This window comes from Hippopotamus amphibius, chromosome 5 (assembly GCF_030028045.1).
Source record: "Hippopotamus amphibius kiboko isolate mHipAmp2 chromosome 5, mHipAmp2.hap2, whole genome shotgun sequence".
NCBI lineage: Eukaryota > Metazoa > Chordata > Mammalia > Artiodactyla > Hippopotamidae > Hippopotamus > Hippopotamus amphibius.
The window spans coordinates 173464888-173477936 of NC_080190.1; the positions used below are offsets into that span (position 1 = coordinate 173464888).

At 62.2% G+C, this 13049-nt stretch overlaps 1 protein-coding gene across 4 annotated transcripts; it reads left to right on the forward strand.

The window, feature by feature from the left end:
• The first annotated feature begins 1286 nt into the window (after positions 1-1286).
• On the forward strand, positions 1287-12812 carry GLI4 (GLI family zinc finger 4). Of its 4 annotated transcripts, none has more exons than XM_057736864.1 (4): positions 1287-1392; positions 7620-7785; positions 10958-11074; positions 11766-12812. In XM_057736864.1, exons 2-4 carry the CDS (start codon positions 7659-7661, stop codon positions 12680-12682), a joined length of 1161 nt encoding a protein of 386 aa, XP_057592847.1. In that variant the 5' UTR covers positions 1287-1392; positions 7620-7658; the 3' UTR covers positions 12683-12812. The 4 variants fall into 4 exon arrangements, with proteins under 4 accessions (XP_057592847.1, XP_057592849.1, XP_057592848.1 ...); XM_057736866.1 differs by lacking the exon at positions 1287-1392 and adding an exon at positions 6308-6358; XM_057736865.1 differs by lacking the exon at positions 1287-1392 and adding an exon at positions 6691-7505.
• Positions 12813-13049: the final 237 nt, after the last annotated feature.

Genomic DNA, 13049 nt, shown 5'->3' on the forward strand with positions numbered 1-13049 from the left:
CAAAAAATGTTTTAGGCTGAGCTGAAAACCACGAATGCACCGCTGTCTTCACGTCTTCATAAGAAGTGAATCTTCATCCTCGTGGGGCTGCTTTCAGGGGACCAAACGGGTGAAAGTCTGATGGAGCAAGATCAGGATTATAGGGAGGATGCTTTCACACCTCCAAATGAAGTTTTTGCAGAGTGTCGACAGTGTGGGCAGAGGTGTGTGGACGTGCACACCCTCAGACCATAACAAAACGAATCCCTGCACACTGCTCTTCTTTTGTGCAAATCACAAGTGGGGCATCCATTTTTGCTCGCACCGCAGTTACAAATGAACTGATGTAACATGTTCACACCTGCACAGCAGTGACTGGGGAGACAGTAGCCTTGAACGGAAAGCGCTGGTAAGACAGTGCGGCCAACAGAGGTTTTAATATAACCGGAACGAGGATAATTTTTGAGTCACCCTCGTATATTTTACAATGAAAAATGTCTGTCGAATTTGTTATATTATTAACAAAAAGCAACTTTTAAAAACTACCGTCAGTTTTAGCAACAAAAATGGCATTTTCTGGCAAGTCGAAGACATGCTTACCCTGCTAACCCAGAAACATCACTTATTAACATACCTTAGAGGAACTTGTGTACGTGCACCCAAGAAGACACATACATAAAACAGCGTTCGTGGTGAAGCAGGTAAATACGCACCAGTGTCTGCGGGGCTCAGATGCAGCCCTGAGCAGAGATGGGGACGCACAGGATGGTTTCAATTATTATCACGTGCCAAACAAGAAAACAAAACAGTGTGTCATTTCGGGGTGTGCACGTAGTGACACTGGGGAGAAAAAAGAATAGCTCCCCGGCCGGCAGGACTCAGTGTTTGTGGCCTCTGGGTCCTGAACTGGGTGGCAGGTGGACGGGGTTTGGTCCCTCCCCATGGTTTCATCACGTCACATACACCCCAAGTTTATGTGGGCTTGATATGTTTCCCAGCTTGCTGAAGTTTGGAAAAAAATAAGAAGCACTTTGCTCTCAATCCCGTCACCACTCAGGGTGGGGTCCACGGCTGAGTCACGCCCCCAGCCCCTCCCCCACCTCGCTCTCCTTGAGGCCCCATGGCCGTTATCGCCACCAGGTACCAGCCTCCGTGTGTCCAGGTGCCCAGAACCATGCCCTCACTCGCACAGTTGGCTTTTTCCCGGCAAAGGAAGCAGGTGATAATTGCGCTTCTGTATTTATTCAAAAGGTAATTTCTCATCCTTTTCAGGTTGTGAAAGAAGATCAGCCTCAAAGCAAGAAGTTCCTGATGAAATATACGTAAAAAGAACCTCAAAACTACCAAAAGTCCCACATTCCTGAGCTCCAAGGAGAAACGGAAATCCAGAAGGAAGGGAAGAGAGAGGCCGTGGTGAGGAGAAAGGACACGTCTGCAGTCTACTTGCTAGGCTGCGGGTGGAGGACGCGGGACACTGGGCGCGGAGGGCTGTCACCGCAGGGCAGCCGGCCGGCTGGGCAGCAGAAGGTCCACCTGAGGGTGGTGCCTGCCAGCGGGGCGGGTGGAGGTGGAGGGAAGTGTCTTGTGTGAGAGGCCGCGTGAAGGCAGTGAGATGAAAACGGGAAGTACCTGCAGGGAGCCTTTGCCAGGTTCTGGGGCGCTCAGCTCGGTTGCCTCAACCAGGAGTGCTGTAGGACAGGCTCCAGGTGGAAGCAGCTTCAGAGCTCGTCCTGGGAAAGGCCCTTCGGGTGCGCCCTCCCCGCTGAGCACCGGTTCTTGTTGCAGGAGAGCTGTTAGAGCAGCGACCGCAGAAACACGTCAGGGCACCTGAGTCACCGCGCAGGCTCCCCGCCCCGGGTCCAGCACGGAGAGCGCTGGGTGGCTCCAGCGTGACCTGGCGTCAGGGCGAAGGCACAGAGGACCTTGAACAGACGCAGGGACGCCTGCGGGTGTCCCGGGGACATGATGTCTGTGTCCTTCGTGCCAGGCCTGTGCTCTGAGGGAAGCCGGTGGTGTGGGCCACAGAGCAGGCAGAGCTGACTGGCTTCGGCCCAGGTCACCCTTGCCAGGTCCACTGCACCCCTGGGGAGGCTCTGGGCATCAGGATGTCACCTGGGCTTTATTTCTAGTGGCCTTTCTTGTCTGTCCCCATGTTGGACACCAAGATGTGCTCATTCCTTTCCTCTGCCGTGAGCTAGACGCCAGGATGCACTGCAGGGTGAGGCTGGGCTGGCCTGGCCTGGGGGGCAGGCGAGGGCTCTGAGTCACCCTGCCCGCAGCGGAGCCCCTGGCACTGGGGCACGTGGACATTTGCTCTGGAGCAGCACCCTCATGGCGAGCGTGGGGTTCTCCGTGAGCAAAGATGGAGAGGTAGAGGGCTGTCTCCAAGGCCCAAGGAAGCAGTGGTGGGACCAGAGAGGGAAATGGGGGGGCAGGGCGGGAGCAGGGAGAAGAGGTGGGGGTGGACCCCGGATCCACTGCCTGGGGTCAGGGCTCTGCTCTGAGCGGCAACCTATGCCTTCAAGGACCCCTGCACCGAGCTCAGAGTTCACTGTCTCCTGGCTTCTTCCTCACACACTCCAGCCACCTGTCAGCGAACCCGGGAGCCAGGGGTCCTCCCCTTGACCAGAGTCCCTGTGGGATCCAGCCTCAGGGCGGGGCTGATACTGCAGATTGCACAGATGGGGGTTTCCAAGGCCTGAGCATCCCTCGGTGAGCTCCCAGGCGCCTCAGCCCTGTGCACACAGCGATCTCAGTGCCAGGCGGCTCTGGGTCAGGTATGCCTGACACGACCTGTGGGCTCCCTGTGGCCCCATGTGGCATGTGTCACTGCAGCTGGGCCCACGCAGTATCCTGGTCCTGTTTGCTTTTAGAGTCCTGCCTCTTGGTGTCACTGCGTTTATTTCCTGGAGAGCTTCGGCACTGGGGATGCTGGTCTCCTCCTCATGTTTCCCGCGGACCAAGGTGGCCGTGGGCTGTAAACGCCCATGCACAGCCGGTGGCCTTGGGCCTGTGCTGCTGGGGCAGACGCTTTCCCCAGTCCAGTGTTTCCCACTATTATTTTTATTGTCTGGAAATGCAACTTTCCATCCAGTCAAATGTGTTGAAATTGTACTTCATTATATTTTCACATCCTTCAGTCCATGGAAAGCAAGCATGGTCTACGTTTGGGATAGATGTTCTCTTTTGTTCTCTCCTGGCTTTCCCAAGGCTTGTTTTTCACGTGATGTTCTCGTAACCCAGACGGGTGGTGCACTGGTCCCCACATTTCTTCCCAGCTGTCCCAGCATTCGTCCTGATGCCTCTGGATCTTGTTTTCCCCTACAATAAACATCTCTTCTGACCTGTTGGCTGCATTCAGCTGCTCTCCCCACAGTCAGGATTCCTCAGGGAGGCGCCACTGCCTCAAGGGAGAGACCATCTCCCAGCCCAGGGTCTGGCCAGGCCTAGAGCCAGAGACCCAGCGGGTCAGTGCGTCTGCATGCTGCTCGTGGGATCCGCCTCATCTTAACCAATCTTGTAAGAGACCAACACACAAATCAGAAAAGGAATGTGCTAACTTAGGAAGGGCATGACCCCTTATTGAGGCAAAATACCATGTCCCTCAATAGACCCCGCCTCTCTGAACCTGGAGACAGGTCTCCCTGCTGTCCAAAAGCAGAGCATTCCTGTGACACCTTCCTAAGCTGAAACGGTATAAAGCGAATAGGCAGTTACCTCATTAGGATACACCTTGCTCAGCGCGCACAAGCCAAATCGAGATGAAGCACAGACGCCCCCAGACGCGGCTCACAGCCCGGGCGGCTTGCTGCTGAGTGTAGTTCCGACGGAGCTTGGTGGGGCCGCTGTCGCTGCCTCAGGAACAGCTGCTGCAGAACAAATGCTGAGTGCTGTTTTCACTTTTTGCTTTTATTCAAAAAAGCTAAAATCCTCTTTGGATTTGCAGGAAAACAGTACTAACATAGGTCTTTTGTAAAAGCAAAGTGGTGTAAAGCGAACTTTCAAAAAGCGGGGAGACGTTTTTACCTGGGAAACGAAGTCAGGCGTTGTTGTTGCTTGATGCCTGCAACGTGGTGTGACTGTATCTGCCCCGCAACCCTGGAATCACCCCGTTCAGGTCCTGAGTTCTGACGCAACACGCTGCGTCAGACCCCGCTCTGTGCCCCTACTCACTTTGCCTTCGTTAGAGCAGATGTTCTCATGAGGGGCGATTTTGCCCTCCAAAGGGGACACTGGCAATACCTGGGGACATTTTGGTTGTCACAACTGAGGGGGGTGCTACTGGCTGTTAGTGGGTGGGGGGCAGGGAAGCTGCTCCGCGTGCTACAGGGCCCAGGATGCTGAGGGTGAGGGTCGGAGTTAGATCCGTGACTTATGTGAAGAGCTAAAGAGACGATTCACGAGGCCGGAGAGAGGCGTAAGAGCTGTTGGCTGGAGGTTTCAGAAGCTGGAAAATGAGAGGCAGCTTTTGGCAGAAGCCTATGCACTTGACAAGGTGCCCATGCAGTGTGAGAAGGCTGGTAGGGCCTGGGGACGGGGTCCAGGTACTCCGGACAGCGGGGCAGAGACGGGCAGAAAAATGGCGATTGGCTAAACGTCTCCATGGGAGTCATTAGAGACCCTCAGGCCTCCCCTACCCTCACGGGAAGCAAACGCCTGCCCCGTCTCTCTGAAACGGAACCAGCAGGACAGACGGAAGAAGAGAATGGGTGAGAGTCCAGCCCACGGCCACCTCTGTCCACCATCGGGGAGGACATGTCCAAACAGAATTAGGTTGTGTGCACTCCCATCACAAGCCCCCTCCTCTCCCCTGCCATCTCCCCGTCTCCAGAAGCAGCCCCAGCCACACCCCAGCCTGAACCCGGAGGCGTCCTCGTGCTCCACATCCCAGCCAGCAGCGAGTACTGTCAGTTCTGTCCCCCATACGGGCCCCGCCACGCCCTCTCCAGCCCACCCACCTCTCCCCTTCTCTCCTGCCTCCCCACCGCCCCAGACTGCTCTTTAATGCACTCCTCACTCCCCTGCTCAGGACCTTCAGTGGCTCCTGGTGCAAGGAGAATGAAATCCAGGCTCCAAATTGGCTTCAAGACGGCTGTCCAGCTTGTTCCATCCTCCCCTTGCTGACCACACTCCAGCTTGCCTGATCTTCCAAATCCGTGGGGACACTCCATGATGCCTCAGGACCTTTTCACATGCTCTTCTGCTTTGAATACTCTCACCTTCAGCCTTTGTGTGACTAGCTTACCCTCCTCCCTCCCTTTCTTCTCTGATGTCACCTCCTTAGAGAGCCCTTTGAGGCAGGGACCTGTCCTGTTCCACACTGTAACCCAGCTGTGATCCAGGGCCTAGTACCAGGTCAGGCAGAGGGGGACGGGGGTAACTCTTAACAGAACCTACAGGACTGGGACCCATGGTGATTGGGGCAGGTTGAGCGGGTGGCTCCACTGTCTCCACCTCTAGTCTTTGGCGGGAATCAGGTGCTCCAGGTGCAGGCACCTTTGCTCCAGCACCAGCTGTGCTTCAGCCTCTTTCCCAGCTCTCATCCTGGTCGCGCCACCCACCAAGGCCGGCCCCTCCCCACACACTTGGTCCTTCACCGTCCCTGATCATCCAGCTTCCCTGCTGCCTGGGCACCCACCCCGGGACCCGATGTCTCTTCCTCCCTGATGGGATCCTCAGGCCTGGGGCTGTGACTGCTCCCGTGCCGTCCTCTTGCCCTCTGCCTGCCCAGGCTCAGGAGTAGCCAGGGACAAGCAACCCTGCTGGACGTTGTCCCTGGTGGACAGGTTCATGGAATCCCCCTCCAGCTGTTTGCTTTCCCCAACAAGAGGGGGTGACTCTTAACCTCTCTCTTTGGGGTTGTAAGAACCAGGCTAAGAAAAACACTTGAGGAAGTTCAGGAAGAATTCCACGGAAAGCTTTTGGGAAAATCTGTAACACACTCCTCAGGACCTAGAGCTGGGGAACACACTTCAATGGCAGGGCATTTTAGGGGCATTCAAAACAGGGAGGAAGGATGTCTTCAGCAAGTTCCCCAGCAAATGATGGCCGTTTAGCCCGGGAAAAGAAGGATCCCCGCGAGGATGACTTGGGTGGGCCTTTTCATATTGCGGACGGGAGCATCCCAGGGGCTAAAAGTGTGTGTGAGATCCAGGCCTCGCTCCGCAAGGAGTGAGCCGTGCCAGACGCGCGCCGCCGTGGGCGCGTGTGGACCCGGGACCGCGAGCTCAGCGGACGCCCCGAGGCGCCCCGCCTCCCAGGTCACCGAGGCAGCGGTCCTCCGGGCACCCAGAGCGTCCCGGAAGGGCGCACGGCCGGGCGGGGCGGGGCGCGGGCGCACTTCCGGCCGGCGCGCGGGCGGCCACCTCCCGCTCGCAAGGTGAGTGGGCACCGGGCGGCGGCGGCTGCGGGGCGCCCGGCCCAGCCCGCTCTCGCGCGTGGTCCCCGCGGACTGGGCCCGTCGCGCAGCCGCCGCGCCCTTCACCTCGGCCGGGCGCGGGGGGCGGGCCGCAGCGGGCGCACTGGCCCCTGACGGGCGCGGGGGCCCGTTTGCGGGGCGGGGCGCCTGGGCGCGCCCGGGGCCCCAGGGACGCGCGCTGTGGTGATGCCCGCTTTGCAGACGCGGGAGCGGCGCGGAGCTGCCCCCGGCCCTCGGCCCGTGGCCGGACTCAGCGCGGGCAGCGTGTGGCCGAGCGCCCCGAGTTCGGGCCCTTCCCGCGGGCACGGGCGCCCAGCGCGGCCGGAGCGGGCGCAGGGAGGTGTGCGGCCGGGCCGGCGCGCTGGGGTCCGCGCCGCCCGCAGCCTGCGTGGCCGCCGGGGGCGGGGGTGGCCGTGCCCTTTCCCGGACGGTAAGGGGTGACACAGCCCGCGCTCGGGACTGCAGCCCCACCCTGTGTCCACGTCCCAGGCTGCCGGCCACCGCCGCCGTCGCTAGGGCTGAGGCTGGCGGGGCACCGGCCGGGAGCTTCCTTGAAGCACGTGCTGTCTGCACCCTCGCTGGGTGCGCGTTAACTTGCGTCCTTCCCCTGCCCCCTTTCACCCCCGAACAAGGCCTCCTCCCTCATTAAAGTGTGAAAGAAAAATCCTCACTTTAGACCAAGCTGTTCTTGCAAACTGCGTTAAAGACGAGTATCTTTGACCCCAGAGGGGGTCCGAGCACTGTGGGCGGGGCCAGGATGTGGAGGGTCTCAGCCTGCAGCCTCTGGGGGCTCCGAGGCGGGTTTTTCTCTCTGGAAGTGTCGCGTTAAGATTTAACCCAGAACGTCCGTGCTCCGGCAGGCAAGGTTCCGTTTTTGCCCTCCCCAAGGCCAGCGGCCCCCAGCTGTGATGGGGAGGTTTTCCTGGGAGAACCGGCTTGCGTCTCTCCCTGGGCAAGGCCTTGGGTTGGGAGAACATTCCAGGCGTTGCTGGGAGCAGAGCTTGGGTGCCGTTCTTGTAGGTGTGCTGGTGCTGTGCACGTGGTGGAACCAACACACCGGCGACCCCGGCGGCCTCGCACCCTGGGCCCCACGCATCACCTCTCGGTGGTTAGTTCCTCACCCAGGGAAGGAGCCTCCAGCTCGCCTGGGGCTGATCAGCCCCACGCCCACTCCACACATCCCTCTGACCCCCTCATCCTGCCATGGTTTTCATTTCCCCAGGTCTCGGGTGTGCACGCCTTCAGCAGGCCTTGGGGGAAGATGGCAGCCCTGGGGGACAGTCAAGAGCCCCCTCACGTCCTGTCCCCTGTCAGTCTCGAGTCACCAGGGACTCCTGGAGCCCACCGCCACCAAGAGGCCCAGCGTCACCTCCACGGCCATCAGCATGGTACTTGCCTCCCTGCACCGTCACTGCGGGCAGGCAGCTCGCTGGGCGCTGGGGCTCCTGCACCCTGGTGCTTGGGTCGGGACTCGGGCAGGGGTGGTTGAGGCTGGGGGCCAAGCGGTGTGAGCAGTGGCTCCCTAGGGGACGGTCCCCTGGACTGTATTTCTTTAGGGGATCAGGGGTGCAAAGAGAGCAGCCTCAGTGGCCAGGCCTGTGTGACAGGAGGGAGTCACCGTGTCTCCCTTGCCAAGCCTTTGTCCCCACGCCAGGAAAGTAGTGTCCAGAGTTCTGGGAAAGCTGGTTTGGGTGGGGGCCCCCAGCGGCCTGCAGGGGTGGAGCCACCGGCCTTGCTTCACACCCCTGGCAGGATCGACAGCTGGTTGGGGAGGACGTCCAAACCCTGTGTGTGTCGTGCCCCTGCACCCTGTTGGCGCTCGGCCATCAGGGAGCCCGGAGGTTCCTTCATGCCCCGTGTCCCACAGGGGAAGGGCCCAGATGGACTCCACCCCACTCAGGGCAAGTCCCCTTAGCCTGCACCGCTGTCCTGAGGAGCCGGGGCAGGGCCCACTCTGTGCCCAGGGTTCTCAGTCTCAGTGGGCCGTGGCATCGCGGGAAGTGATGTAATGGCAGCTGAGATTTGTCGAGCAGCAGCTCTGCTGGGTGCCAGCTCTGTGCCCTGGGCGGTGTGTGAATTTTCTTGGAGCCCGGGGGACAGCCTTCTCAGGTGGCACTAACCGATGAGGACAGTGAGGCCCAGAGAGGTCAACGGGGTGGCATGAGGTCGCACACAGCTGGAGATGCTGGGTCAGTGAAGGACTGGAATAGGCGCTCCCAGCCTGCCCTGTGCTGTGCCTCCCTCCAGGAACCCTCCCGGCCCCCTGCCCATCTCTGTGGTGGGCCAGGCTGGGGCGTGTGCGGGGGGTGTGGAGCTGGCTGCTGCCTGCGAGGAGCCCAGACCCCACCCCCCACCCGGCACACACGCTGCGCAGGCCTGTGCTGAGCCATCTGCCTGCCCCGCACAGTGGTCTCGGGGCCTTGCCCAGGGCTCCCAGCACGCTGCCCCCATGCGCTATGCTCCCTGCCCCTTATGCAGTCAGTGTTTCAGGGCCTACACGTCACGTCCAGTTTCTCATGTGACCCTCACACCAGCCTGGCACATAGGACCTCCTGTCCCCACACTTCTGATGGGGACCCTGACGCCCAGACCTGAGTCAGCGGAGACCAGCAGGATTCAGACCACACAGCCTGACTCAAGCCCATGCCCTCAACCCTCCCCTGGGCCCAGCAAGGCAGGGCTGCCCCTCCTGGGGAGGCGGGCCGTCAGGACACAGGACGAGGGAGGGGCTGCCCTGCAGGGTGAGGAGGCTGGTGCCGGGATGCAGGTCCCCAAGCCCACGCAGTGCGGCTGCCCCGGCCTGTTCACCAGCCACAGGCAGCAAGGGCCCAGAAGGCTGGTCTCAGGTCCCCTGAGCCATGTCCACGTGCCCAGGGGTTGCCCAGTGGGAGGGAGTGTGGGCTGCAGCCAGCAGCTTCAGCCCTCCCTGTGCCATACCAGAAACAGGGCAGGGGGTGGGCTGGGGCTCTGCTAGGAAGGAGAGCCGCCAGAGTCCCCCAAAAGAAGAGTGGTGGGGGGCCACCGGGCAGACTGGAGGGGGAGCCGTGGAGGGCAGGGATGCCGTCAGGGAGGTCTGGAGGGGCCCACAGGAGGAGTGGGGGCTTCATCCCCCCCACCTCACAGGCCCTGCGTCCAGGCCGTCATCCAGGGCAGAGAGCACCCTCGCAGCTTCTTTGCTGCTGGGTTCTGTGTTGCGCTGGGGTCCACAGAGGCCTTTGTAGGAAACACCCCAGCATTGCAGGAGCCTGCCCAGGGCCCTCCAGGACTTCTGGAGCCCCGGCCTCCCAGCCCCCAGAGGCGTCGGGAGGTGGGCCAGAAAGAGCATTTGGGGGGAATCCACCCCCAGAGGCCTGGCCCAGCGATCTCCTGCACCGGCCCACACGTGGTCATTTCAAGAACCAGTTTCTGAGCCTCTGTGGCTGAGCACAGTGCTGGACGCCAGGGCTGCAAGGGTGTCGGGAGCAGAGGGTGTCCCCCGGAGGGGAGCCCTTTTCAGCCCGCAGGGGTGCAGGGAGCAGCGTGGGCACAGGAGGTGGCCCAGTCCCTGGGGATCTGCAGTGGGGGGGTGTGGAGCTGGGCTCGTGCAGCAAAGCACTCAAAGCTGGCCCTCCGTGAGCCTCCAGAAGAGGGATGCTAGGCACCGGGCAGAACTCGGGCCCTCTTCTCCCAACAGCTCCTCAGGAACTGGCGCCCAGGCTGCGCCCACCAGAGCCAGTGCCCCCAGAGTGAGTTCTGGAAGGTTTGATCTGGAGCCCTGCAGCAGGAGGGCTGGACCCCTGGGGCTTACAGCCTGGAGGTGGGGAGGAGCCCCTGGCCAGGGAGGCAGTCTTCCAGAGGGGCGCCTGGCCTGGCGCCTGAGACCTGAACTCTGGGTGCCCACTGGCCACCCCCTACCCAGCCTTCTCTTCCTCACGTGTCCAGGCCGAATGACACGATTTCTGGGCCATTTTACAAACAATGAAAGCTCCCACTAGCCAGAAAAGTGCCCACTGCCCTCCTGCTGGAGCGCCAGCTACAGCAGCACAGTGTCCGCTCGAGCCTTGCAGCCCCGGCCAAGGTCAAGCAGGCCTGTCCCTGTTGCTAGTGAGGGCGGACTTCTGTGTTCAGGCCGGGCTTTTCCTGCATCGCATCACCCTGCAGGTGCCAGTGTAGGGGGACAGAGTACTGGGCACTGTGGGAGGCCACGTCAGGACAGGGCCGCACGAGCAGGCTGGAGTGGGCATCAGCCTGTCTGCCTGGCGAGACGTGCCCAGCCAGGCCCTGCGCCTTCAGATGGTGGTTGTGACAGGGTGAGGGTAGCAGCCTAGAGAGGCCCACGCTCCCAGGCTTGGCCACGCCGGGAGAGCTTTTGAAAGGCTCGCAGGTGGCTTTGGTTAGGGTCCCCCCACCCCTACTGCAGTGCAGCCAAGCAGTGCCTTGGGGCCCCTCACACACCCTTCTCCTGAGCACCCCAACCCTTCGTGGCTCTCAGGGAGCCTCCAGAGGACAAGGTGGTGTACTGGGGGGTGCACCAATTCTAGCGGAGGGGGAGATGAGCCCCAGACCCCCTGTGACCCCCAGGCTTCCCCGGCTGCAGCCCTGAGGTGCTCTCCCAGCCGCCACGGGAGGAGGAGCTGTCAGACCCGGCTCTCCAGGACGTGGAGGAGGTCCAGATCGGCCGAGATGCCTGCTGGCCAGGTGAGTGAGCAGAGCCTGCTCCGCCCCTGCCCCCGAGCGCATGTACCTATGGCGCTGCACACCGGGCTCTGTGGCTGCCAGGACCCCGCCCCACGTGTCCTGGAGCTCACCTCTGTCCCCCACAGCCCCTCTCCCCTTCAGTCCCGGTCTTGTTGCCGACAGACTCCCATAACCACCTGCCTGTCCGGCTAGAGTGTCTGACTTGGCGCCACTGCCGCCCCAGGGCAGCAATCGGGAGTCGTCCTGGCCCCCGTGTACTGCCCTCGGCCTGCACTTGTCCGCTACATGGGGCTCTGGTCCCCATCCCCTTCTGCCCAAGGCCTGGATGGGGCTTTGCTCACCCAGGCCCTCAGTCCCTTGTTTTTCTCCCTTCCCACCCCCCCTTCCTCCTCCCCCTCCCCCAGAGAAGCTCTTGGGGTGTCCCCTGGGGGTCCCTGGAGCAGCTCTGGGGCCACATGGGCCTGCAGAGCTGGGGGAGAGGTGCCCCCTTGGAGGGGGCGGAGCCGGGGAGCCTGGGCCCTGCAGGATTCTGGCCAGCCTCCTGTCAGGCCTTCCCCACCCCGCCCTGCCCCTCCACACACCCCAGCTGCTCTCACCTGGTCCCACTGCCTGGAATGGAACGGGCATCCCCGTGGAGGGACGGCCTGCTGGGCAGCTGAGTGCTCTCCGCCTCTCCGGCTTCTTATTTCAGATTCGGGGTCGGAGCCTGAGCAGGCCGCGACGTCTCCCCATCCGCACAGTCCTGGAGACGGGGGGGGCCAGGACCATGACGGGGGGGTGCTGAGGGCCCTTCTGAGGAGCCTTCCCCGTAGACCCAAGTGTGGGGACAGCTTCGGGCAGGAGTGCAGCCTGGAGCGGCCGGCAGGCCAGCCACCGGGAGCCGTGCCCCGCACCCAGAAAAGAGACACCTGGCGTGGGCCGCAGGGAGCCTCCGAGCCGGAGGGCAGCCCGGGGTGCGCCGCTGAGCGGGCGGGCAGCCTCGGCCGGGGCTCGGGCCTCAGGGCCCGGCAGGGCAGCAAGCCGCACAGGTGCGAGGCCTGCGGCAAGAGCTTCAAGTACAACTCGCTGCTGCTGAAGCACCAGCGCATCCACACGGGCGAGAAGCCCTACGCCTGTCACGAGTGCGGCAAGCGCTTCCGCGGCTGGTCAGGCTTCATCCAGCACCACCGCATCCACACGGGCGAGAAGCCCTATGAGTGCGGCCAGTGCGGCCGCGCCTTCAGCCACAGCTCGCACTTCACGCAGCACCTGCGCATCCACAACGGCGAGAAGCCCTACGAGTGCGGGGAGTGCGGCCAGGCCTTCAGCCAGAGCTCCAACCTGGTGCGGCACCAGCGACTGCACACGGGCGAGAAGCCGTACGCCTGCAGCCAGTGCGGCAAGGCCTTCATCTGGAGCTCGGTGCTCATCGAGCACCAGCGCATCCACACGGGCGAGAAGCCCTACGAGTGCCCCGACTGCGGCAAGGCCTTCCGCGGCCGCTCGCACTTTTTCCGACACCTGCGGACCCACACGGGCGAGAAGCCCTTCACCTGCGGCGCCTGTGGCAAGGCCTTCGGCCAGAGTTCGCAGCTCATCCAGCACCAGAGGGTCCACTACCGGGAGTAGCAGGCGTAGCGGACGCGGTCAGCAGCCTGGGGTCGGGGTGGAGTTCTGCAGAGGGCGCCCGCCTTCACGCCTTCCTGCTGGTACAACCGGCATCACGTGCTGTTTCCCAAATAAATTCTTTGTACTTGAAGGAGACAGGAGGAAGGCCATGAGGCTGCCCCCAGTCCCTGAGGGCTTGTCTCGGTAGAGGAGTGAGGGGCCTAAGGTCGAGCCCACCACGTTCCCTGGGGAATGGGGCCTGGAGGCGTGGTGACTTACCCAGAGCCATAGCCAGCGTGGGGTCAGGTATCCCAAGATGGGTGCTCCCAGATGCAGAGATGGGGTGGGGGGCAGGGGGAGGGCAGGCAGAGACAGGGCTGGCCCGGCC

What these genes read in the sequence shown, in the direction of transcription:
- GLI4 (XM_057736864.1), top strand. Translation starts at nt 7,659, where the DNA reads ATGGCAGCCCTGGGGGACAGTCAAGAGCCCCCTCACGTCCTGTCCCCT. An exon ending in CCTCCACGGCCATCAGCATG is followed by an intron (nt 7,786 to 10,957) that starts GTACTTGCCTCC and finishes TGTGACCCCCAG; the next exon opens with GCTTCCCCGGCTGCAGCCCT. An exon ending in CCGAGATGCCTGCTGGCCAG is followed by an intron (nt 11,075 to 11,765) that starts GTGAGTGAGCAG and finishes TTCTTATTTCAG; the next exon opens with ATTCGGGGTCGGAGCCTGAG.